The following is a 23,897-nucleotide window of genomic DNA, read 5'->3' as shown; positions in this document are numbered from 1 at the left end:
GTCCTATGTCTAATCACTAGGAAGACAAAAACATTAGTGGAAGAAGTAAATCAGTCAAGTTTCACAAATGGAAAAAGAAAAAATTGGTCGTTTATTAGGTTAAGTTAATTCTTCAGTTAAATGAACCCCTCTTGCAATTGAACAAATTGTCACATATTTTGAGCAATTGATGCAGAGATGGAAGGCAAATGCATCTAGAAGTTTCGATTCAAGACATTTAGCAAGTTAGGGTTACTTCACCGGGACATTTGGATAGCAATTCTTCACTATATACATTTCATTTATCTAAAGCAGGAAACAATCTTGTATTCACCCTCAACTTTCTATTCGACACTATCTAGAAATGATTGTAATTTTCTATTGATTTTTCTTTTTTCCCCATCTTCATTTTCTAAACTAAGTACATAGACAGGTTTTATTAGAATGTAATTACAGCAAGATAGAAACCAACTTTTCTCCTATCAGCTCTTCAGCTGATATATTTGATATATTTAGAACTTCAAAAGTGAAAACTCAGTCTAACACTGGGAAAAATATCTAAAAAATTATTTTGATGAATATTAATTTTTAGAAGAAAGTTTTAATGATGTTTTGTGCATCTTAATTCCATCACTACATCATAAGAAGAAAAGTTTTTTTTTTTGTCTAAAAGTTCCAGAAAATGTTGCACAGTTTAGATATGTTAAATATCTCATCTTTGGTCAAATTTGGTATATTTAGTATAACCAAATAAACAATTCTGAAAATAAAAATAAAACTTCAAATGTGCTACTCTGATATGGCACACAAGAAATTTTTTTTAATGTCAAATAAATATTCAACAATTCTCCTGTTCTTCTTCATCCCAAACATCATAGAAAGAGGTTGTAATTATTGGAGAAAACAGTATTGTGGGAATATCACGAAAGTATGAATAAAAAAACAGCTAAAAATGGATGTACACATGAGCAAATAAACAGAACATATACCGGCAATAACAAAATGCATCACAGCTTCTTCCATGTAATTAGAAGTACAATGGAATTTTTGTCTAAAAGAAAAAAAATAACTATCATAAACAGTATTTCTAAAATCACTTAGAAAAAGCAGGAGGGGGGGGGGGGAACTTACACAAGAATATAGAAATTTACATCTGGTGAACTCTGAATAACTGAATGCTATCACATCAGAATTTTCAAAAATCACAGAGGTTACACATCACGCAACTAACTGTAGACAATCATTAGGAAGAAAAAATACGAAACTTTAGCAATAAAAATATAATTTTCTCGGTTTATAACGTATTTTAATGGCTTGAATGAATATCAGCAAATTAATATTCATTATGCATAAGTTTAACACTAAAATCAATACTGTAGATAAAGGAAAGCAAAAAAAAAAAAAAAAAAAAATAGGTTTTGAAAAAGTGCATTATAACCAGGATTCAATTCAAGTGGAAAGATCATAAGACTGGATTGTGAACATCCTGAGGATTGTCGTGACTTGGCTCTGATAGTTGGCGGTTGACACCTCTTCGACCTGGTAGCAGCGGCGTCCCTATCGGTCGTCTCTTCTGCCAGATACCAAGATGTATAATCTTTTCTTCAGGGAAGGTTACAGATATCCTCCAGAGATACAGAGCCATCAGGATTGACCAGAAATGAGTGAAACTCAAGAAGAATGCCAGGGTACCATATGAAAAAAAGATTATCATAGCACATAGCATTTCCCAGGCAATGAATACAAGCATGATAAAATGGCGGCATAAGAAACAGAGGAAGCCGCAGGATGCTCCATTACCTTCCATAACGCGACAACAGTGCTGGTACAAAGAGTGAGAGATAAAGAGGATCATTGGGATGTAGAATGTTATAAACTGGAATGAAAAAAAAAAGTTAAAGTGAAATATTTGTCTCTCATAAGAAACAAATCATTAATATTTAATGCAATAAAATGCACACTTAGATATACACAGTTGAACTCCATTAATTAATTTTTTTAAAAATTACACAAGTTTTGCTACAAATCTTTAAAGTACAAATGAAAAAATTAACAAAAGTATGGAACATCATGAGTATGGGATATGGGCTGAAAAACCATATAGTATCATAATAAGCACATCATCATTCAATCAATCAATTGAATGAAATACAAGATTGTCCTGCAGAATTGTTCCAAAGACAAAAATGCTTGAAATATGAAAAGGATTTAGAGAAATTATACAGTGGTATTAATTTAAAATAATGTTTCATTGAAATCCTATTCAAGAATACCTTACTCAAATATATACTCAAATCGTTACAAACTTATAGCCTTTCTGTGAATATTTTGATTAGCATTTCCCCCCCCCCCCCCAGTAATTTTAGTTAACCATCTAGGATTTTACAACGCCATGCTTCAACTACAAGGTTTAAACCTGATGTCTTTTTCTATCATCTGGCTGCAAAAAAATAATGGAGAGAACGCAGAGATATCCAATCACTTATTTTGACTTTAAATAAATTCATATCAATAATAGCCTATGCTAATTCTCAAGGGAGGGGGGTCTGGTCCTCCTTGAAATGTGAGAAAATGACCGAAAAAAGGGAAAAAGATGGTCAAATCTATTGTTCTATCACTTTGGTCCCCCCCCCCCCCGCAAATTAAATTTCTGGCTACGTCCCTGCTAATTCTTATAGGGATGGAAAAAATTTTATTACAGTATGTGATATCAATTTTAACTGTTGAAAACTTACAAAAGCCATTCCTGCAAAGTAAGTCAATCCGCCAGGTAAGAAATGGCCACCAATGAAAATACCCCACACAAAGCACACTCCCACATGGTCATCTATCATGTATCCAATAAACCAAGGACCTAAAAAAAGGTTTAAAAAAATTATTATTCAAACATTAAAAATTAATTTTCATACATATTTAAAGCTACTTTCAATCCAGTGTCAGCAAACTACAATAACATCCAGAATTAGTGTCAGTGAGAAGACATAGAAAGAGCCATCCAATCTTAATTTGTCTAATTAACTCCTCTATGTCACACAATTATGTGTCTCAATAATTTAAGAAGGTTGGCAAAGGGGGAAAAAACTCAAAGCAACACAGCATTGGGCTAATGTCATTTCTTCCTATATTACTGGGAAAAAAGATCCTCAGTTTTTCACTAGGTTTAAAGGTTAAAGAAAAGAGAAATTAAATAAAATTGAGAAGAAATATCTCTTTGCATAGCAGTATTGTTTTATTAGGTTTAAGAACTTTCTTCAATGACATAAGATAATCCTAAAAGAGATAAGGGATTGAATAGATATCAATATCTTAAATATTTGTAATTGTAATTTGTATGAAATTGAAAATCACAATAAATCAAACATCAAAAACTTTGGTTCAAACAAAATTTATAAAATTCAAAGGAATGAAATATAAGAAGTTGTAAGAGAATATGTTTTGAACCAGCGTCAAGTAATTTTATACGAGACTTTCTCTTCAAAAAAAATATACAAAAGTAGAGCCTCCCATATAACCAACATAACTTTTTATTTTATACAAAACTTGCCACGTTTTTAAGACAAATAAATTCAACTGGTCGAATGGTCGACGCGTTTCGGCTCTTCAATGGAGAGCCGTCATCAGGACCTCGTGGTCAGAACTCACACGAAGAGTGATGTTTACGTCTGGTCGTCCGAAGAGTTCGCCTTTGTATTTGCTGCGTCCGAGTGGTCTTTGGATGCGAATTGGGGAGCCATCTGTTGTAAAGTGTTGAAAGTTTTTTCACGACCAATTTTTGTATAAATTAAAACCAGGCAAAGTTACTCATTTTTTGTGATAATAACTTTTTATATCTGCATATTCAAAGATACATGCTGGCTGACAGAGTCATTACCTAAAACACCATTGAATAAATGTAGAATAATTCCATGAACTTGAAAGCAGTTTCATCATTTTTAAAATTAAAAAAAAATATATTATTCATTGATAGCACACAATGCTTCCCACGGTACAATACTGCGAGACAGTAGCATAATAGTCAAGTTGAAATACATGCAACTTACAGGATGTTAGGTTACAACTATTGCTATTTCAGCACATATCAACTAAAGTCATATCACCATACAGAAATTTACTGCTGATAGAGTTAGGTTGGAAATGAAGGCGCCATCTATCGGTAGTCACCTCAGGTTATCAGCACAGAACTTGCTACCTATGTTCTTTCCCAAGGATCAAACCTGCGGACCTGATGGGAAAGCTTCATTGGTGATAGACGGACACCTTACCACAGCACCTAGGATGTTAGATGATGGTCCAGAAAATTATCTTCCTGACATTTCACACCCATCTGTAGCAAATATCTTTCGAATTGCAGTTACACACAGGAATAGAACTTCCTGGAACATGTCCAAATATTGCGCATACCTTACTAAATGCTGATCATGAAACCCAAGTCTATTTTAATAACAATGTTTTTGTTCCTTACCGATACAGATTGGGGTGCAATTATCACCAAGGTTTACTACACAGGACATCAGCTTTGAAGAGCCCTTCTTATTTTAGTCCTTTTCCTGCTCTAAAAAGATATTTGCTCACAGATTTTTTTTTTTTTTTTTAAATAGAAATAGGTTGATTGATAGGTTTTGCAGATGTGGGAGATTCTACAGCATAAGCTAGTATTCATGAGATACATTTTTTAGTGTGAAAAATATCAATAAAAAGCACATCAAATGTAAAAAGAAAGATTTCTCACCAAGAGCAACATAAAATGCACCAAGTACTATAGGCCAAAAAATACCACTAATGCTTGACATCAAGAACAATTTGAATACAAGTCTTGTACAAAAATTAGATTCGGATTTAGCAATGATAGTCTGTCCTATAGGAAAAAAAATCATGGATCAGGGGAAAAAAAAATGTATACATTTAAATTAGAAAACTAGCAAGTTGAAAGGCTTAACATAGTTTTCAATGTGAATGAAATAAAAGTTGATTAATTCAAGAGTTGTGTCACTTCTGTTAAGAAAGCACTTTTGAACAACATTGTCATTTCTAACGTTTCTAATACAGAATATGTTTCCAACATTAAAAGAAACAGAAAATGAAATTAGGTAGGGGCTAACTCTGGGCATAAAAAAAAAACATTACTTATGTAAAAACAAATACTTGATTTTTCATAATTTATATGCAGAGACAATATTTCATATTTTTAATCTGATACAAACACGATTGATATGAAAGTCAATAATACAAATTAAACTAACCTTTCTTTAAGTAGAAAAGTACTCTGAATATACACAATGGCAGTACGATCACTAGGAGCATGATAGCAAACAAAATTTGACCCTGAAATATAAATTTTTTTAAACAGGAATTATTATATCAACCGAAAAAAAAAAAAAATTTCACCTGAATTACAATATTTCTTTGCAGCTGATTGTCAATAAATAAGTTTTTTTCAAAAATCTAACAAATCCATACGATTTTAGCACATTGGAAAATGATTTTATCGCATACCAAACAAACACGATTTCTAAGACAATGTATAGAAATTTGAGAGAATTCATTTAGCATATATTTCCGATACAATAAAACTCCTCTTTTGTGAACAAAGTCAAGAAAAAAATACGACAAAAAATGGGTGATCACAGAAAAAGATTAATTTCTATTGAAGCCATTGAAATATTTCATTTAAAAATTAACCCAGTTTTAATTAACAAAGTTGGACAGATTGTACAAATACCCAATTTAATTTACAATGGAACATAAATAAAATTAAGGCATTTTAATTAAGCTGTACCCAGAAAAATTATAAGATAAAAAAAGTTTGTGGGGGAAAATGCTGTATGTTAAGGGGTCCTAACAAAATAGAATGATGAAAATAGTGTCAGTGATCATATTTGAGAGTGCCTGTGAAGCAGGGGTTCGAAATGCATTGTTTAAATAAAACAAGAAAAATAACTTGTTTAAATAAAACCTTATTTATATATAATTAAATAAATAAGTTTTTCCCCCTGGAAATAATTATTTGGCCATAAGGAGCGACCATGAAGGGGGTTTTGCTGTAAAAGCGATTGAAAGTGATTTTATCACATAACAAAAAAAAATGAAATTTTTAAGATGAAGGAAATTATTTACCACCAATATTAGTTATTCTGATATTTTATATAAATAATTCACCATTAAGAAAGAATTTCTATTATTGCAATTCATCTGAACATGCAACATATCATAGGAAGGAAGTCAACCATGTATTTACTTTGTAGATAACACAATATAAAAACATCCATAATAAACTTGAAAAAGTCATAAATGCTTCAAATATACACATCCCTACTGCAAGTAAACAACCAAGTTTATTATGAAAACGAAGCACATTAAAAAATAAGGAAAAAATATCTCATAATCACCAATGATATGTGACCCATAAGTGCCAATCGAGCTCCCAAAGGAAATTTTGGTCTTGTCCCATCCAGAGAAAAATGATGATCTAGTACATTTTCACTTCCATTCGAATCCTGCAAATATTGATAGAAGCTCTTACTGATACCTGAATTAATTCTGGAAACAAATAATCTTTTATTTCCAGGTCAATATACGAGTCTACATACCATACACAGGGGTCACTTTGTGACTAAACGAACAAGTTTATGACGAGATATAATTTTTTATTATTTCTAATCTCATGCTGTGATCCTGAAGCCAAACAGAAAATGGGCAAAATGATAGGCTACTGCCATGTATGCAGTCACCTACTGGTTGGCTGGCAAACTCTCCGTGCTTAGACAGTTTCACTATTGAGGGTGTGTTGTGAGGTTATAGTTAGTTTGTGCTTTTGTATTCACCAGAAACTTTGAATTGTGTAGCAAAAAGTATTGGTTCATCAGACTTTCTTATCCGCAAAGAAACCGACCCTGTCCAAAAGACAAAGATTAGGTAGGAACTCCATTTCAAAAAAGGCCCCCTAAAGAGAAACAATTAGTTATGAAGAAAGCAACTAGTTATATATACAGGGTGTATACACAGTTGAAGCAACTAGTTATATATAAGAAGGGTGCGTAGCAAACAGGGAGTATGACATTTTATTGGCAAACCATTGATCCTAGAGGTATATTTTCAGTAAGAAAAAGTTTAGTACTCAGATACGTTATTCAGGTTTCAAGAGTATTGTTATTAAAATAAAAAAAGACTTTTTATACAGTCCCTGTGTGCCCCAAAACCCAATTTGAAATTTTTGCTCTCCCCCCATTTACTATGCACCCTATATATAGTTTTGTAGAGGAAGAATGGGGTGTAATCAAAAGCACCGGCTATTAAGAGGACGGAAATGCAAATGAATGCTTAACAGCAAAAAATATTCAAATTCTGTCACAAATCGACCCCTGTTTATGGCACTTTATTTGAATTTTTATTGCCATATTGAACTTACAAGTAGAATGGTATTACTATCTTGGATGCAACTAGGATCACCGATTCGGGAATTCTCATTGGCAAATGGCTTAGGTTTTTTGAACATTGTCAAGCAGTGGTCAAAAAGGCAAATAGAATGTTCAATTTCATTCTTAAAAGGTCCATTTGTATTCTCTTAAAGTAATTTTCCTGAGGCTTAGTTCGTCCTGCACATTGTATGCCATAAGGTTTCAGAGACCATACCTACAGAGGAGCATAGGCTTGGTTGAGGGGGTGCAGAGAAGAGCTAGGCGTGCTCTCGCTGGCACATAAGGCTTGAGCTATGAAGACAGACTTGATTTTTTGAATATGTTTACATTAGAGGAACGCAGGTGTAAGGAGATAATGATCAAAGGGTTTCAAATTTTTAATGGGATGAACCACGAGTTATTAATACACAGTCAATCAACAGCTTCAACAAGGGGACACCAGTATCGTTTAGTAAGAGGCAACAATTTTAGGTTGTGGTTTCGCAGGGAATTTTTCTCTAATAGGGTTGTGTTAATAAATGGAATAGGTAGTAAATTTTAACACAATTGACACGTTTAAAAAGAAGTATGATAAACATAGTGGGATACATAAATTGAAAAGCTATTTATACTTAAATAAGACAACCATAACCATTTTTATGGGCAATGTATTATACATTAATTATTTTATTTATTTTATCATTTATTTTTGGTGATATATGCTTTTATATTGGGTATTTCGGTTGACATCCATATTTCTTTTGGGCATAATTTTTTCAGCCACCTCGTTGGGCAATTTGCCTGTTGTGTATTTGTATTTGAAATATGTATGATGTGATAGATACATGTATCTTCTCACCCGAGCATAAACTTTCATTTTATGAATTCCTTCCAAATACTGAAGAGGTTCCCACTGGTGGACGTAAAGTGGTCCTTTGACATTCTTCATCTTTTCCCATGGGCCATTATCTATTTTAACCTTCACTTCAGCGATTGATACTGGCGAGAAGACTAGTGTTCTGAAATAAAATTTCACAACTTTTGCAAAATCATTCTATAATTTTTCAAGAAAGAAAAAATTAGTCTTATATATAGGAGAAAATTCTGTACACCGTAACAATACCCCTTTTAATGAGAATCACATATATAACAATATTACTCCCTGGTACTGATGCACTTTTCATAGTGTTAACATATCCCATCTGTCATAGGTGTATACAGGAGGAGGGCACGACCCCCCTAAAAAAAATTGTATTACTAGCATAGGTGGGAGGGTAAAGGTGGAGAATCTAAACCCTCGTTCAAAGAGAATGTTTCCGCTGATTTTATCTATAACAATAACCCTTCACAACGATGTTTCTCTGATCCCTCGAGTTTCATTATATAAGCATTTCACTGTGTATTGTTCCTTCCTTTGACCAATAAGAATATACAGCTAAATTCCTATATAATGATACTCTGGTTCATGTGTGGTCATCAATAAATCAATCCCAAATAATGACAAAATATTAGTAACTAAAGTGTAATCTTCAAACAAGATATTCTATGAATGTTCAAGTTGGAGCAGAGGACATTTTTTGCTGTTGCTATACATTCCATGCTTCATTGAACAGTAACTATTAATATTAGGAAGACATCTTTTTCCTTACTTAGGTCGAGCACATAGTGGAACAAAGAGGTACGCGACAAAAGAATTGCGACTAGGAAGGAAAAAAATGCATAAGGGTAGAGATTTAGATGTCCACACAGTCAAACAGAGGAAAGATAGAGAAAATGACTGGAGGGGTTCTGAAATGTAAGGGTGTGGTGGTGGTGATTATGATCCGCCCGTAGAAAAGAAAAGGAAAAATAAGAAAAACAGACTACTCAGCAGATCAGGGTGAAAACAAACAGGTTCGCTCAAGTCGCGCACCTCGTTGAGTGCCCTTTGTCGCTTTTGCCTTACTTCTCGAGTATGTGCGCTATACAACAAAACAATACAATTGTTTTTATCAACAGTCTCTATTATACAATCCCATACCTCTTGGTCACCACACTGTGAGTGGCCTTAGAATAAAAAATTCTACATAGGATAACTATATAAAAACATTAGGATTATATTTACAAATACATATTGAACTTACATAGACACATTTCCATTTTAATCAGACAACAGAAAATATTATCAAAAATTAATTTTGGTGTGTAATAATATAACAAAAAACATAAGTACATAAATGAAATCAACTGAAAGCTTTTAAGTTTTATTTGATTTTTAAAACATCTTCTTTGTGTGACAACTATTTCAAACACAGTTATTTCTTGAAAAAAACTTATAGGTATTGCATTCATGCACTTACCTAACATGAGTTGAATAAACCATTCTATGCACAGGCTCTGCAAGAGGCATTGTATACAATGCACTTTTAGGGTTAGTTACCAATATGACTGGCCATTTTCCAAGGTATACATCAGCGAAAGTGAAAATACCATAATCAATAGCAGCAATCCTGTACCTTAAAAAATATATTTTCTTTTTAAATCTCAAAGGCAGATGTGGAAAAAAAATAATCGTGGAAAATTTCATAATAGAACATTAAAATAAGAGCTGATAATATGGTGCAATGAAGATTAATAATACATTATATTAAATTTACTTTACAATTGCCATCAATGGCACATCTTAAATCAATCAAGAAATTGCATTTGGCAGATTTTGCACTGAATGATACTAAAAGCAATACAGCCTGCAATTCGACACAGATTGGTGAAAAACCTGAATTTAAGGTTTTTCAACCACTCCATGTTAAGTTGCATGTTGTATCCCTTGTAGTGGTCCAGTGTGCACTTTGCCTTATTATTATTGACTAATAAATTATCAACAAACATCTAAACTTTAGGTGAAACATTAGATACAGTCAAACCTCTCTATCTCAAAACTGACGGGACCAAAAAATTTCAAGATAGAGAGTTTGAGAAATATAATTTTTTTAGTAAGAAAGGAAAAACATGCCAAAAGTGATTTCCACCACTTTTGGAAGGGCAAGGATCTCAGATTAAAATCTTTCACATTGGGGGGGGGGGGGGGGGGCTGTAATAGTAAATTTATAGTGAAAAAATAATGGGATTCATCCTGTGCCAAGAACTGGAGACCTGTCAGTCACCCTTTTATGAAGTACAATAAGGATTAAAAGGGAAATCTTTTCACCAATTTTTAAATGTTTTATACACATTGCTTTAAATACAGTGTTAGGTAGGAACTGTTTCAAAGGATGAGGACATATAAAACATACTGAGCAAATATTTTGCTCTTTTTGTAAAAACTTTAGATGAACTTTGTGAGTTCATCATGTATGTATTTAAAAAGTATTTTTAATAATTTTAAATCAAAAATTTTTGAGTCAAAAGAAACTAATTGCCAACTACCCAATTGTGAATTATAGCTATGGAATACTATAGGAGTCAGGAATTTATACTCTATGTAATCTTTTCAGAAAAACAAAATGCTCAAAGAAGAAATTCACATGAAGCTAAAAGTTTCAAGAACCTGAGAATTAACTGACTGTTCGCAATAAAGCAGTAAGCAAATAACATTCACATAAAAACTTCTTTTTTCCAAAACACAAAAAGAAAAAAAGACATCATACATTCCCTATGGAAGTAGCTTTAAACTAATAAGAATTACCATCAAGTTACGTTCACCATCAATATATAACAGATTATGGGAGAAAAAATTCATACTTTCTATTTGCTTTCCAATCTGCCAGTTCCAATTCTAATGAACCAGTTGCCTGAAGAGTGTGCATCTGGGGCACAAGTCCTCCCAAAGTATGCAGATGACCACACAAATATGGACCACTGGTACTGAAACCCATTTTTTTTAGGTTAATTTCTAGGTTAATAACTGCACGATATATTTTTACAAGAAATATATAAAAGGTGAGAAATACAATCGAACCCGGCTATAGTAAATCTGGCATATAAGGAATGTAATTTTTATGCCTCTCACAGTTCATTATAACAGGATTTGACTGTACATAAGAAACAAGAAACCAAATAACAAATATTTTCATAAATTTTTCACATTAGAATAGCACAAGTTTATTTATAAGAACTGACTTTCGAAAACATGGAAAACAATATAAAATACTCATCAAAGCAACTGAATTTGAAAGAGGGGGGGGGGGAAGTTATTCTTTTTTAGTTCTTTTTAGATGAACACATAAAACCAATTTACTACAAAATGGATGTATCGTCAAACCTCACTGACAAAAAAAAAGATGTTATTTTACATAAACCACATTTTGGTGTGAGCCAATGTTACTTAGGTGAAATCAAATATGTTGTATGTATGCATATCAAATAAGAAATTAATACTTGGTAGATGTGGATAATTCATTTCATCAGTTTATGGCCATGGGTATAAATTCAATTAAAATTTGTATGAATGAAGTCTAAAAAGAAACATCTCTCTAAACATTAACAAAATTAGTAGATGGTAAAAAACTAAACTTTTTCTGGAGAAAGATGTCCTTAAAAAAGATTTGTTCTCATAAACAAAAACATGATTGAACATGAATATGAATAATTTTTCCAGCTTTTTCTCTGCAATACGAAAGATATCAATAAACTTTCAAAAAGATATTTCACCATTTAAAAAAAAAGAAAAGAAACTATGCACACAAAAAAAAAATTAAATTCAAGAAGTATTATAGGGCAGTAAATAACCAATCATCAACTTTTTGAGAGCCAAAATCTTTTTTTACAAGAACAAGACACACACAAGATTCACAAAAAGTCAAAAAGTGGATAAGCTTATGAAAATAGAAACACGGGTGCAAACGAAAGAATTTGTTTACCTAATTAGGTTCTCACAGGCATCATTCAATAGATAAGATTCTCGAAGGTGAAAGGGCTATTGGAAGTTTACATATCAACTACACCAGTGTTTCCCAAAGTGTCTGTCATGGCTCCTAGGGGCATTGCGACAAGCTGAAAACATTCATATGTGTGTGTGTGTGCCTATTTATGCTTTGAACTGGTTCTTTCAGGAACGCATGATTCTGGGTAGCCTCAGATGAATCATGGATAGAGCAAGGGAGCCGTGAGAGGCCGAAGTTTCAGAACAACTGAACTAGATGTTTTCCCAACACCAGTGATCAGGAGGCATGTGATGAAATCAATCAAAATTAACAGAACAGAATACAACTTTACCATTTCCTCCTCAAAGAAGTGAGGAACATAGCTGATTAAGTTTCATGGCCATCATTTAATGAATAAAATTCTCTCAGGCAAAAGAAAATCATAGGAAAAAAAAAAAAAAGACCAAACAAAATTCATGGCCCTCTATTAAGTATGTTAACAATCTGGTTGTTAGTGGTGTTCCTAAATAAGTTTGGCTAAAACAGGACAGTTTTTATCACCTTATCTTATTTAGCAAGTCCTTACAAGTCCTTGTACTACAAAAAAAAAAAAAGGATTGAAGTATTTTTAAGGATTTACCCAATAAGCTCTCTGATGCCTGGACTTGGTGATATAATTGTGGATGTAGGATAGTGACCAAACCATATAGTCATGTTGGAATTTGAGGATTCATTTGAAAGTCTTTGCAGTAATGCATACTCCTCCTGTAAAGAAAAGAAGTAAAGTAACTGACAGAACTATTTCTAACTAATCCAATAAATCTAACCATTCATGTTGAAGTTAATTTTTTTAAAAATCTTACTTTTTGCACTACACCCAAAAAATTGAAAGGACGTTTTGGCCCAGGTTCCATACATGCATCAATGCCGATGAAAGTGTACTTGTCAGAATCTTTTAAAAGCTCGTAGCTGTAAGATCGTCTATGCTTTTCACCTTGCACCGAGTACTTTCTGCAAAATTAAAAAAATTACAAGAATGTTAAAAATATGATCAACCTCACTGCATATGGTTGTGAAAACATTATATATTTGAAATATATTTTTTAAAAAGCCTATTACAATATCAGATATGATAACACACAGACGATTAAAAAAACCCTTACAAAAATGCCTCTATACTTGTCCGTGAATAATTTTAGAATTCATGAAGCACTTTTTCTTCAAATAAATACAAGGTAGAATAATAGACTAAAAGGGTTTTCAGAGAAACAGGTTGTTTTCTCATAATAACGCTAAAAAATCTGAGTGCCAAAACTGCTCATAGAATTTGATACAGGATTATTTGATTTTCTGAGGTGTGACTGTACAGAGGTATGCAAAAATTTAAATCGAAGCAAAATAGTATAAAAGCGATTTCCTTTTAGGACTATCTCTGTTCACGCAAGATGTATTTGTTTTCTCACATTTCTTTTAGTAACAATAATTATTTTGCATTAACCAAATTTCATGTCACCTACTAAAATCCACTATTCTGAAGAGACAAAATATATGTTCCATCCAGATGAGATCGGTTTTTTGAAAACTTCAGGAAAACTACAGAAATGTAACACAATATACATGTTTCAGCTAAAATTTCTGGTAAGAGATGGGTTACACGAAGACAAATTGGAATAGCATTTCCGATCCTGCATTGCAATGTAATCTTCCTGAATGAGAAATGAATGAGCAGCATATTTTGTTCCCCAAACATGCTGCTCTCATCCCTTTCTCATTCTATCACAAGACTCATCTTCTGATCTTCTGTAACTCATCTGTTACAGAAAATGCTAAAATTTAGAACCATGAGCTCTAACACATGTTATATGTATGCTTATCATCATCAGCACATGAAATCATGTATATTTTGAAAGATGAAACGATGTCATCTACCACCAGACAAAGATTGCATTTCTGTATGATTTTGATTTGTCTTCATACAGCCAACCCCCCAACTTAGAAGTTTGTACACATGCTTATAAACCTTACCAGTTAAAACACCCCCATTACATGAAGAGTTCCCCCCCCCCCCACTAACAATGATGCTGATATAGACTACACCTTACTAACACCTAATTAATCACAAACATAGAAATATTGACCTGTAAAGGTTGTTCTCTTCATCCACTGACATCACATTGAAGTTATCTGCAAAAAAAATGATGAATTATATAAGTTTTATAGTTTTGAATTTCACAAAAAAAATATGAGTACACACTTTTGTAAAATAATCATAAATAGCTCAAATGCATCAGATCAAAACTTCATATTCAATTGAATTTTCTCTAGTTGCTTCATTAAAAAAAAGAAATCGAACATTAAACTCTCCACTGGCCAGATCTACTTATTAACAAATCATATCAAATCAAAAAAAAAGAATACTGATAGATTGGCAAACAAATGCAATTGCAGTGCACACCGTTTGTGTGATGTGATCGTATCCAAACTTTGGGATTTCTGATAACAATAACCAATCGATAGCTATATCCAAAGGAAATCCAGAAGAGAATATAATGGTCATAAGTTCCATTTCATGTAAAAACAGGACAGCTCTATTTTTTGCCACAAAACCGGTTGTAAAATTTTCAATCCTGCCACTGCATTCACTGACTCATTTTTGTTTTTTCTTTGCTATTATACTGTTCTGAATACTGGATTTCCCCCCCCCCCTTTTCAAGCCAAGATATGCATTTTTCTTTAATTCAGTCTTTGCAAGGAGTTTAATGTAAATGAATCGCTTAGTTCAGGAAACTCATAACTGACAATAAAATTTGAAATTTAGTTTATACTGGATTGTTGTAGTTGATTGATTAACATTCTGTTCGGTGCAGAAACCCACTAAAAAATGTTTTGTATACTCCCATTTGACGTCCTTGAAATATTCGTTCAGTACAGAAACCAGTTAATGGAGTTGGAATTTTTTCCTCAAATACATCAAATTTTGAAATTCTGCACTTAAGAGATTTCTGGAATAACCGATTCAAATATCACATACATTTTTCATACTATATTCAAATATCATTGATTCCTTGAGAGAGCTTCTCTGGGGAACAGTGAATCTGGTCAATTGCACAAACAGTTTCTGAAGTGCTGAAGGAAAGGTTTTTAACCTTACATTTTAACCCACTATAATCGTCATAAACACTTCCACCAAGTTGGTGGTGCTGGAGCCACTTGTGCAGAGATCACTATTTTTTTAATCATGGGTCTTGATGTGTTACAGGAAAATCCCCCTCATCTCCATATTTGAATCATTAACCCTATTCAACCAGTTGAAGAATTCAAACGTATAATGCTGGATCAGGAAAGAAAAAAAAGGTAACCACTTGCCATGATTCCCTCTGATATCCAACCACACAGTATTCCTGGTGACGGCAGTTTCATATAGCACTTGCCGATAGATACGCCATTCTTCGATATACTGTCGAGATCCCAGATGATCTGGCATTTTAGCATCAATTAGATCACCTGGAAAAAGAAAATCTTTCAAGTCAAATTAATTAAATGTAATATATTTCCATAAAATTATGCATTAACTTCCCTAACAGTGTCATTTTTAATATATATAAACAATTTCCCTGAAACCCTCAACTGCACCACTAGATTTTTTTTCTGATGACTGTGTAATCTACAGCATTAATAATCACAAGTCTGATTAAGAAATTCTCCAACGTAATCTTGCTTCTCTCTCAGACTACTACACCAAACAACAACTCTGGCCAGATCGATATTGCAATTTACTATCACTAATGAGATGGGTTGGAAATAAAGGCGCTGTCTATCAGTGGTTGCCTCAAGCTAGTTAGGGAACATATCTTATCTATACCCTCCCTCGGATTCGAATCTGGGACTGCAACAGCAACCTTCACAGTGGTAGATGAGCATCTTACCACCACTGCACTTAGGCGCACCATCCATCTCAGACTGGTGCTCATTTTGGCATATGTCTATCAACCTATCTAAAACAGTTTTCATGAAAGTTTCTCGTAAAACTCTTCCCCCTTGAATTCTCATACTCAATCAATAACGTGACCATATCCCAAGATTCTCAATTTAAATATGTGGCCGTCATAATCTTGACTGACCTACCTCTCTTTCTCTCTCTACATTGGAATAATCATATAGATGTCTACCAGAAAAGTTTAAATAAACTTTTCTTCCTACGCCGCAACCTCAAACATTCTACTCGTGACATCCAACTTCTCTGCTACCAAACTTATATGTCTCCCATTCTTCCTTATTTCCTTATGCAGCTGAGATCTGGAACCCCCCCCCCCCCCATTAATAATGACAAACTTGAATCTATTCAAAATAAATCTGCCCGCTTTATTCATGACTGCTGGTCCTCTTACAATTCCGTTTTTGATCTTAAATTTGACTTTAATCTCCACCAATTCGCTACTCACAGACTTATCTCTCGCTTAGCCACGCTTTATAGGAGTACTCATGGCCATCTAAGTTTTGAAAGGCCAACATATCGCATAAATAAATAAATTTCAGAAAAATGCATCGAATATAAGGAATTTTTTCCCCTACTTAATTTTGTTCTTTGTATCAATATGTCAATATGAATGTTACAAAATGGTTATGTAAAAAAAAACTAACTAACTATACAACTATTTAATGACTATATATTTCTATTTTAATATATGACTACTAAATTTATCTTCAGTAGAAATGTCTAGGGTTACCAGTTTGGAGATGTTGACATTGACATTTGTTTTACATGTCATTTCAAGCATCCTCCAATGTTTCACAAAATTCACATTTTTCCCTTCCTTTTCCGGTTTTCAGAATTATCTTTTTTTCTGCGAAATTTTTTTTTCTTCTTACTATGGCACATATCTATCTTCATTGATATGAGTGTTTTTATGTTTTTTACTTTCCACACGCAATGACCAATAGCTGTCGAAATTCCCAGAATTTTTTTTTTTTAAGCGGTTGATTGAGGAAAAATTCTTGTGTGGGGGTTTTATTGTCAGTATACTGCCGCCATCTGTTGCGGAAACTGCAGAAAAAGTGACACTATTAAGAATCCATGTGCAGGTGTCCTCCTTTCTCTGTTTTCGAATGTGGGAAACTCTATCGGTTAAAAAGTCTCGCAGCAGAGTGCAACAGACTTACAACGTTGCAATTATTCATTCATTACACTTAACTCACTATAAATTGAGAAAAACACAGTTTAAAAAATTGATTGCAGATGGCAGCACTATACATAACAAGCATTACACTGAAACAAACTTCACTATACATGCACACACATTACAACATGTATATTTGGTATAAAATTCGCAAAAAATGGCAAGAAATGACTAACTGTGTGTGAAACACTCATTCTCAATGCATGCCTTCATAGCCGACCACCATTTTATCCTCTACTGAAATGGAAAAATGTAAGATCAGTATTGCCATCTATTATGAAAATAGTGGATGGTATTGAATACCTATCTGAAAAAGAAATCAAACTCGGTTCGGGCTTCATGGAATAGAAACCCTAATTTTTCTTCTGCATCACAAATACTGCATGTTTGAGTTGTCCAAACTGGACTCTGGTGTCCTGGTGACTGGACTCTCTGTCAAGGGGTTAAAACTTACACCCATATTTGTGAATGTACTCAAACATGGTGTTCAAATTACCTGTGGCCAGAACTAATGATGGTGATATGGCCGGGACAGTCTCGGCACAGAACTTCTTGAAGTCAGGTCCTCGTGAAAGATCCTCAAATATACTGAGATGCAAGTCAGATATCTGAAAAATTCAAAACAGAGCAAAAGTTCAATTTTAAAAATTTAAATGCAAAGTACACCATAAAATTCCATTAATTTCAAACTTACATTCCAACAAACACTTGACCAAAACATTTTTCCCTCCTGCTAACTACAATCACCATTCAATTTTACAAGCTATTGTTTCAAATAAAATTGTTCAAGCCTGTTCAAGTTCATAAAAACAAGTGTCGACTGCATCATATTAAAACTATGAACAGTTCAGTCAAACACATAATAATAGGGAAATCATCTAATAATACATCCTGAAAAGATGGATGGGGGACCTGAAAGTTGCTGGTCGTCCCATATATACAGGACTCAAGCACTTACACGAGAGAAAGTGCATTACATTGTTTTTTCAAAAATAATTGGAGGGCTCAGCCTGCTTACAAAATTTATTGGGAGGGGGGCTCAAAGGACCTCAGCCCCTAGGTTTTGGTGCCTATGCCGGTACAATAATCTCTCTTATATGCCCTCTATAATATGTTTCTCTCAGATACAAGACAATTTTTTGCATTTCAGGCAATAGATAATGCTCTATTAATTTTTTTGTGTCACATTTCGCAATGTATTTCTTGGTGCGAACCGCTGAAAATTTCAATCTTTTTTTCAAAAGGTAAGTCTGAAAAGATTATCAATGAAAAAACTATTGCGTGTTACAGTTGTGTCGAAAAGAGTAGAAACAAATACACAATGCCACAGCAGGCAAAATGCCCACAACGTGGCTGAGAAAAAAGTGCCTATAACAAATATGGTAGCTATTTATTTCTAAAATACAGCAACCCCCAATTAAAAATGCAATTATAAAAAGTAAAGACAATATATACATGATAAAATATTATACAATGTCCATAAAAAATATTTATGGTTGTCTTATTCTAAGTATAGATAGCTTCTCAATTTACCCCAACATGTTTATCATATTTCTTTTTAAACGTGTCAATTGCGTTAGAATTAACCACCCCCTGGGGTAAGTTATTTTCTTGGGCTTCATGGCTGCTTACAGCTTATTTGCTATCAATCAGCATGTGTTCACTTTGCGCACTCTTTCTTTGTTCTTTTGCACTCCGTACACCTCAGCATGACTGGAGTATCCATCATCACTCTGTTCAGTGGAGCTTATCTGCATTAATAAACCATACCGCTTCACAAGTCTGAAAGGGCTAGTTGAATTGATGTGATGAGGGAATGGTGATACTAAAGTAGAAATAAAAGATTGTTACCAATAGCATTCATTTTAGACAGGCGACATGTTTCCGTTTTTGCTAGAGACAGCATTTTGAGTTTTTCAAACTCATTCCACCCTGCGTTAGCTTTGAAAACAGGAGATGTTCTTGATTTCATTCAAAATGAATGCCATAAAAAAGCTTAAAAAAATAATTTTGACATCCAAAAAATTGATGGCGATCATTCTAACAATCGTTAATCGATGCTAAAAGGAATTTCGAAAAATTATGACGCAATAATGAAGATAAATGTATTGTCGCAGGCATTAGGCCTAGAAATTGAAAACTTTTCTGCATCATGTGGATGGATTGAAAAATTGGCATGGGTTATCAGTTTGTATAATGAGTGATGAAAGGAGTGGAACATTGTGTCAGTGTGGAACCAATGGAAATGTCATTTGCCTAATTCAGTTAAGACTAACGGCCAAAAGACATTTTTAACTGTGATGAGACAGGTCATTACCTATTATTTCTGGAATTTTAATGTACTTGTGTCCAGTGGCGTCGAAGCCGGGGGTGCTCAAGCACCCATAGTGATTTGTGGCATGGATCCCAGCACCCCCAGAATTGATTCAGAAATTAAAATTTCTGATATGAAACTAAAGACGAGCACCCACAGTTTAGAAACACTTCCGACGCGACTGCTTGTGTCTCATCTTGCGAAAAAGTGTATTTTTCTTAAATTTCACTTATATGCTTTTCTCAATTATGCATAGTTTTTTCTCGTTCCCTGACCTCGATGCATAAGTGAGAGGTCACTGTATATATCATAGAGCTTTATATCTTCCAATGGCATCAACAAAAAGACTAGTATAAATAACAAGACAATGCATAAAGTGTTGATTTAATTTGTCCGAACTTCTGCAGGAAATCTCAAATTTCCAGGAAAATCTTCAGCGTATCAAATGACATCTAAGCGGAATGGATCAACTGCTTAATGAGGTAGAAGCAAACCTTTAAAATTATGTTTCTAAAACATAAGGTTACCCAGACGAACATCGACACACTTTTTCAAATTCACACGTGATTTAGAGTGTTTTTGCGATAGTGGTCCAGCATTCCTATTCGTGCTTGTAATTGAGGTGGCAAACTTTTTTAAACCATCAAAACACTCCAGCATAGGGGTGGATGGCTTTTGCATCGCCAATAGGCAGATCGTCATGAATAACCAACAAGTACTAAAAATGGTATTAAATAATTAGTTATGGTTTCAATACACTCAATTTTCTATAAGGTTAGAGTTACATAGTACTTTGGCTTTTCATTTTATGCATTTACGTCTATCAAAGAATCTTCACCATACATAGCTGACAAATAACATTTATCCTCTGGCCAATCTCAATTATCCCCAGGGTGCCGAGGCACATGATTTGGGAATCACTGCACTAAGAAAACTCCGTAGTAAAGGACCGAAGTCATTAGAAGAGTTTTTCAAACAAGGGCGAAACATTATCATGAATGAAGCTTTTTCTACCACAGTGACAGCAGATCAAATTTCACCCATGCCTGTCCATAATTTTTTGTCACGTTTGTCTATAATTCTGATAGCAGCATTTTGGCCGAAGACAAATTGATAAGAAACAAAATCAAATAGGTTAGCAGTGCACTTAGTACTTTGTTAGAGTATAAAAAAATAATGTGACATATTTGATTTTTACATGTGCACAATCACTGCCATCTTAACAAATATATACTCGAACATGGCACAAGGATCTAAATTGGATAAGAGCCTTATGAGCCTATTTTCAGGAGTAAGCATGCAAATTAGTAGACAGGGACCCCAGAACATCACTTTTACTCCGGGTAGAAGACAATATGTGGCTGTTAAGACAGCCCTGTGCACAATAACTTGAATAGTAAATACATCTTCCACGCACTTATAGGGCAGGGCTGAACAAATCACAGGTGCCAGGTCACCACAATGACTAGAAAATCAGTATTGGCACCTAAAATTTTCTAAATGAGTTTGCTGAAATGGAGTAAATTTCTAAGTCTGAAGGGTGATAAATTTTTTTCCAAATTTCATTATGCTATGTCTTTTAACATGAGAAAAAATTATTTAGGGCAGTTTTTTTAGAGCAAAATACTGTGCTTTGCTCCTAAGAAATTGGGCAGGCACCTAAATATTTTTTCAATTTGTCAAGCCGTTATAGGGCATTGTTTTGTTGATCAGCACTCACTCAATACAGATGCAGATCAAGGGCTATGTGTTGGGAAGGGCGGAGAAGGCAGCAACTTGAATGGGGGGAAGTCTGGTGCTCCAGGTGTTGGACGAGGAAGGGCATCAAATTCACTCTTTGTTTGCCGAAAATTACAAGGACTGTGCAATGAAATGTAGGCTCTAGTTACGGCTCTGAAGGTGACTAATTGTGTAGGTTCACAGGCTAGTTCACCCCCATATTATTTGGCTCTTGGGATAGGCGATCGCTCTTCTCTGGATATGCACCCCTGGCATTCTCCATGATTCTGAACTTGACTGAACTCCTGGTCAAACGCTGAAATGGGTGCTCAGACAAATGTTATAAATTACCACGGGTACTCGAAGACCCACAGCATACCCGGTTCTTCCATCAATGTTTTCCAGAGAGCTCGGCTTTGCTGCAAAGGATTACATGAGCCATGTCTAATGGCTATTACAGAAAATAATGAAACACCATACAAATGATCATAATCATGTAAGGTTAATTCCCTATATGTTATACCACTGTTTTGTGACAATTTTTTTTTATCGCTGTGTCTAATTTGACGCTATTGGGAAGGGTTACAGGCCAGACAGTACCTTTCCGTTATAACCATCACTTGGCACCCGTTTGTTTTGGCAACAATTTCAGAAACCAACTGCCATCATTTTTGTCTTGGAAAATTTGCACCACCAGCTTGGCTCAACTTCTTTCCTGTGGCAAGTTTCCTCGCCGTTAGTTTGGCTCTCTAACACAACCACAATTTTGTTACTCTTCAGTTGCAGCCATACGGTTTTTCCCCTTTCAGAGTGTAAGTGAAACTTATCCCTTCAACGTCACAACCGACATAACTTGATTCAACGAAACTCTGTTATTATTGATGTACAGACAAAGTGTCAGCCAAAGGTGTATCGTCTTTGATACAGATTTCATTTCAGCGGTGCTGGTTTACAATTGCATTCCAATAAATTCTGTTAAATACTTTCATATCATAATAAATAAATACTACGCCAACAAGTATAGTATCACACCAAAGGCGTGCTGGATGAATCAAGCCAAAAATGTATCAATTCGGTGTCGAAATTCGTGGATGGTCACAACGGAAAAGTACCAACATGTATGTAAGTATGCTAGGGAGGATGAAATTGGTGATAGGACTGCAATTACATACTTTGTCACCTGGAGCAAGCAGGGATTTTGGCGCCCCCTTACATGTAGAAGAAGTAGTTAAAGGGCAAAGTTTGCATCCATTGTGGTCCAGCACCACTAGACCCGGCTGCTCACCCCCCCTCCCCCAGTTCTGACCCTGTTGGCAACATCTCCAGTATCATAATATATTGCAGGGCCGCAACTAGGGGGGAGCAGGCGGGTCTGGTGCTCCGGGCACTGAACCAGAAGGGAGTGCCGAATTCTACCTTTAACTGCTTCTTTTACATTACAAGAGGACGCCAAAATGCCAGTTTGCCCTGGGTGACAAAATATCTAGTTTCGGCCCTGCTATATATTGCTAGTATATCAAACCTGTACCGGTACGAAATAGTGTGCTACTGGTGATATTGCTGCCTTGGCATAGTAAAACAACTTCGCAAAAAAATTGTATACCGCATGTTAGGAATTAACCTCATGTAACATTAGACAGAAAAATAAAGGTGGATAGTTCTGTTGTAATCATGTTTTGTATACGAGTTCTACACCTTGTGTGTGTGTGTGTGTGTATATATGAAATATGAGATCATCAATTAGTAATGTGCAAATCAATAACAATGAAAACAACAACATCGCTGGCAAATGTGAAATTGAACGGCGATGAAATCACTAGAGCGTGTTGCATGTTAATTATGCGAGATGAAAGGCGGCGATGATGAGTTTACCTGCAGGAACCATACGATGTGCCGGAAGCGGTCGTCGGGACGAAGATCGTCGTTGGTCGTCCTCTCATGATACGAAGGCGACGATGAATCTTCGACATTGACGATGCTCTGGAATTTGGCCACTAACGTCGAAAAGATGGCTAGACACAGGAAGGCCAACAATGTCAACCTCGACACGATCATGACGAGGTGCGAATGCGGCGGCCGCGGACGACGACGACGACGAACGGCAGAAATCAATGACGAAGAGGAGGGACGGAGGGAGAATGAACAAATCGAAGGCGCGAAACTCCCTTTAAACTCATTTTCATGCATATTTTCCTGCTTCACCTCACTTCGCGGATCAAGGTCAAATTTTCGTTCGGATTGTTTTGTTTTTGTGTCACAAATATGTGATGTGCTGGAAAAATCCATAGAATTATTGAATTTTCTTTAGTTTTGCGAAGGAGTCCTAAAATAAATTTCGTTTTCATTTAGTAGTGGATTTTCTGTAATTGTCCAGGGAACTGACCATATTTCCTCGTTAAAAATACGGGTGGTTAGGATTATGGATAAATATGGTACGTCGCCAAAAATGATGCCAAACGCAAGCAAACTTGTC

General features: G+C 34.6%; 1 protein-coding gene across 1 annotated transcript; it reads right to left on the bottom strand.

The window, feature by feature from the left end:
- Nucleotides 1-746: 746 nt before the first annotated feature.
- On the bottom strand, nt 747-23,621 carry LOC149090136 (transmembrane protein 62-like). The gene is made up of 14 exons (XM_089232397.1): nt 23,297-23,621; nt 17,888-17,999; nt 15,581-15,718; nt 14,353-14,398; nt 13,078-13,225; nt 12,855-12,979; nt 11,094-11,216; nt 9,713-9,868; nt 8,233-8,392; nt 6,366-6,473; nt 5,220-5,301; nt 4,709-4,834; nt 2,715-2,833; nt 747-1,855 (listed from the first exon to the last, which is right to left on the bottom strand). Exons 1-14 carry the CDS (start codon nt 23,609-23,611, stop codon nt 1,442-1,444), a joined length of 2,172 nt encoding a protein of 723 aa, XP_089088523.1. The 5' UTR covers nt 23,612-23,621; the 3' UTR covers nt 747-1,441.
- Between the last annotated feature and the right edge of the window lie 276 nt (nt 23,622-23,897).

Source organism: Pholcus phalangioides, unplaced genomic scaffold (assembly GCF_987345545.1).
Source record: "Pholcus phalangioides strain wild (caught in Gottingen) unplaced genomic scaffold, Ppha-v1.0 ptg000001l_1, whole genome shotgun sequence".
Taxonomy (NCBI): Eukaryota; Metazoa; Arthropoda; class Arachnida; order Araneae; family Pholcidae; genus Pholcus; species Pholcus phalangioides.
This window is presented reverse-complemented; position numbering and strand designations above follow the sequence as displayed.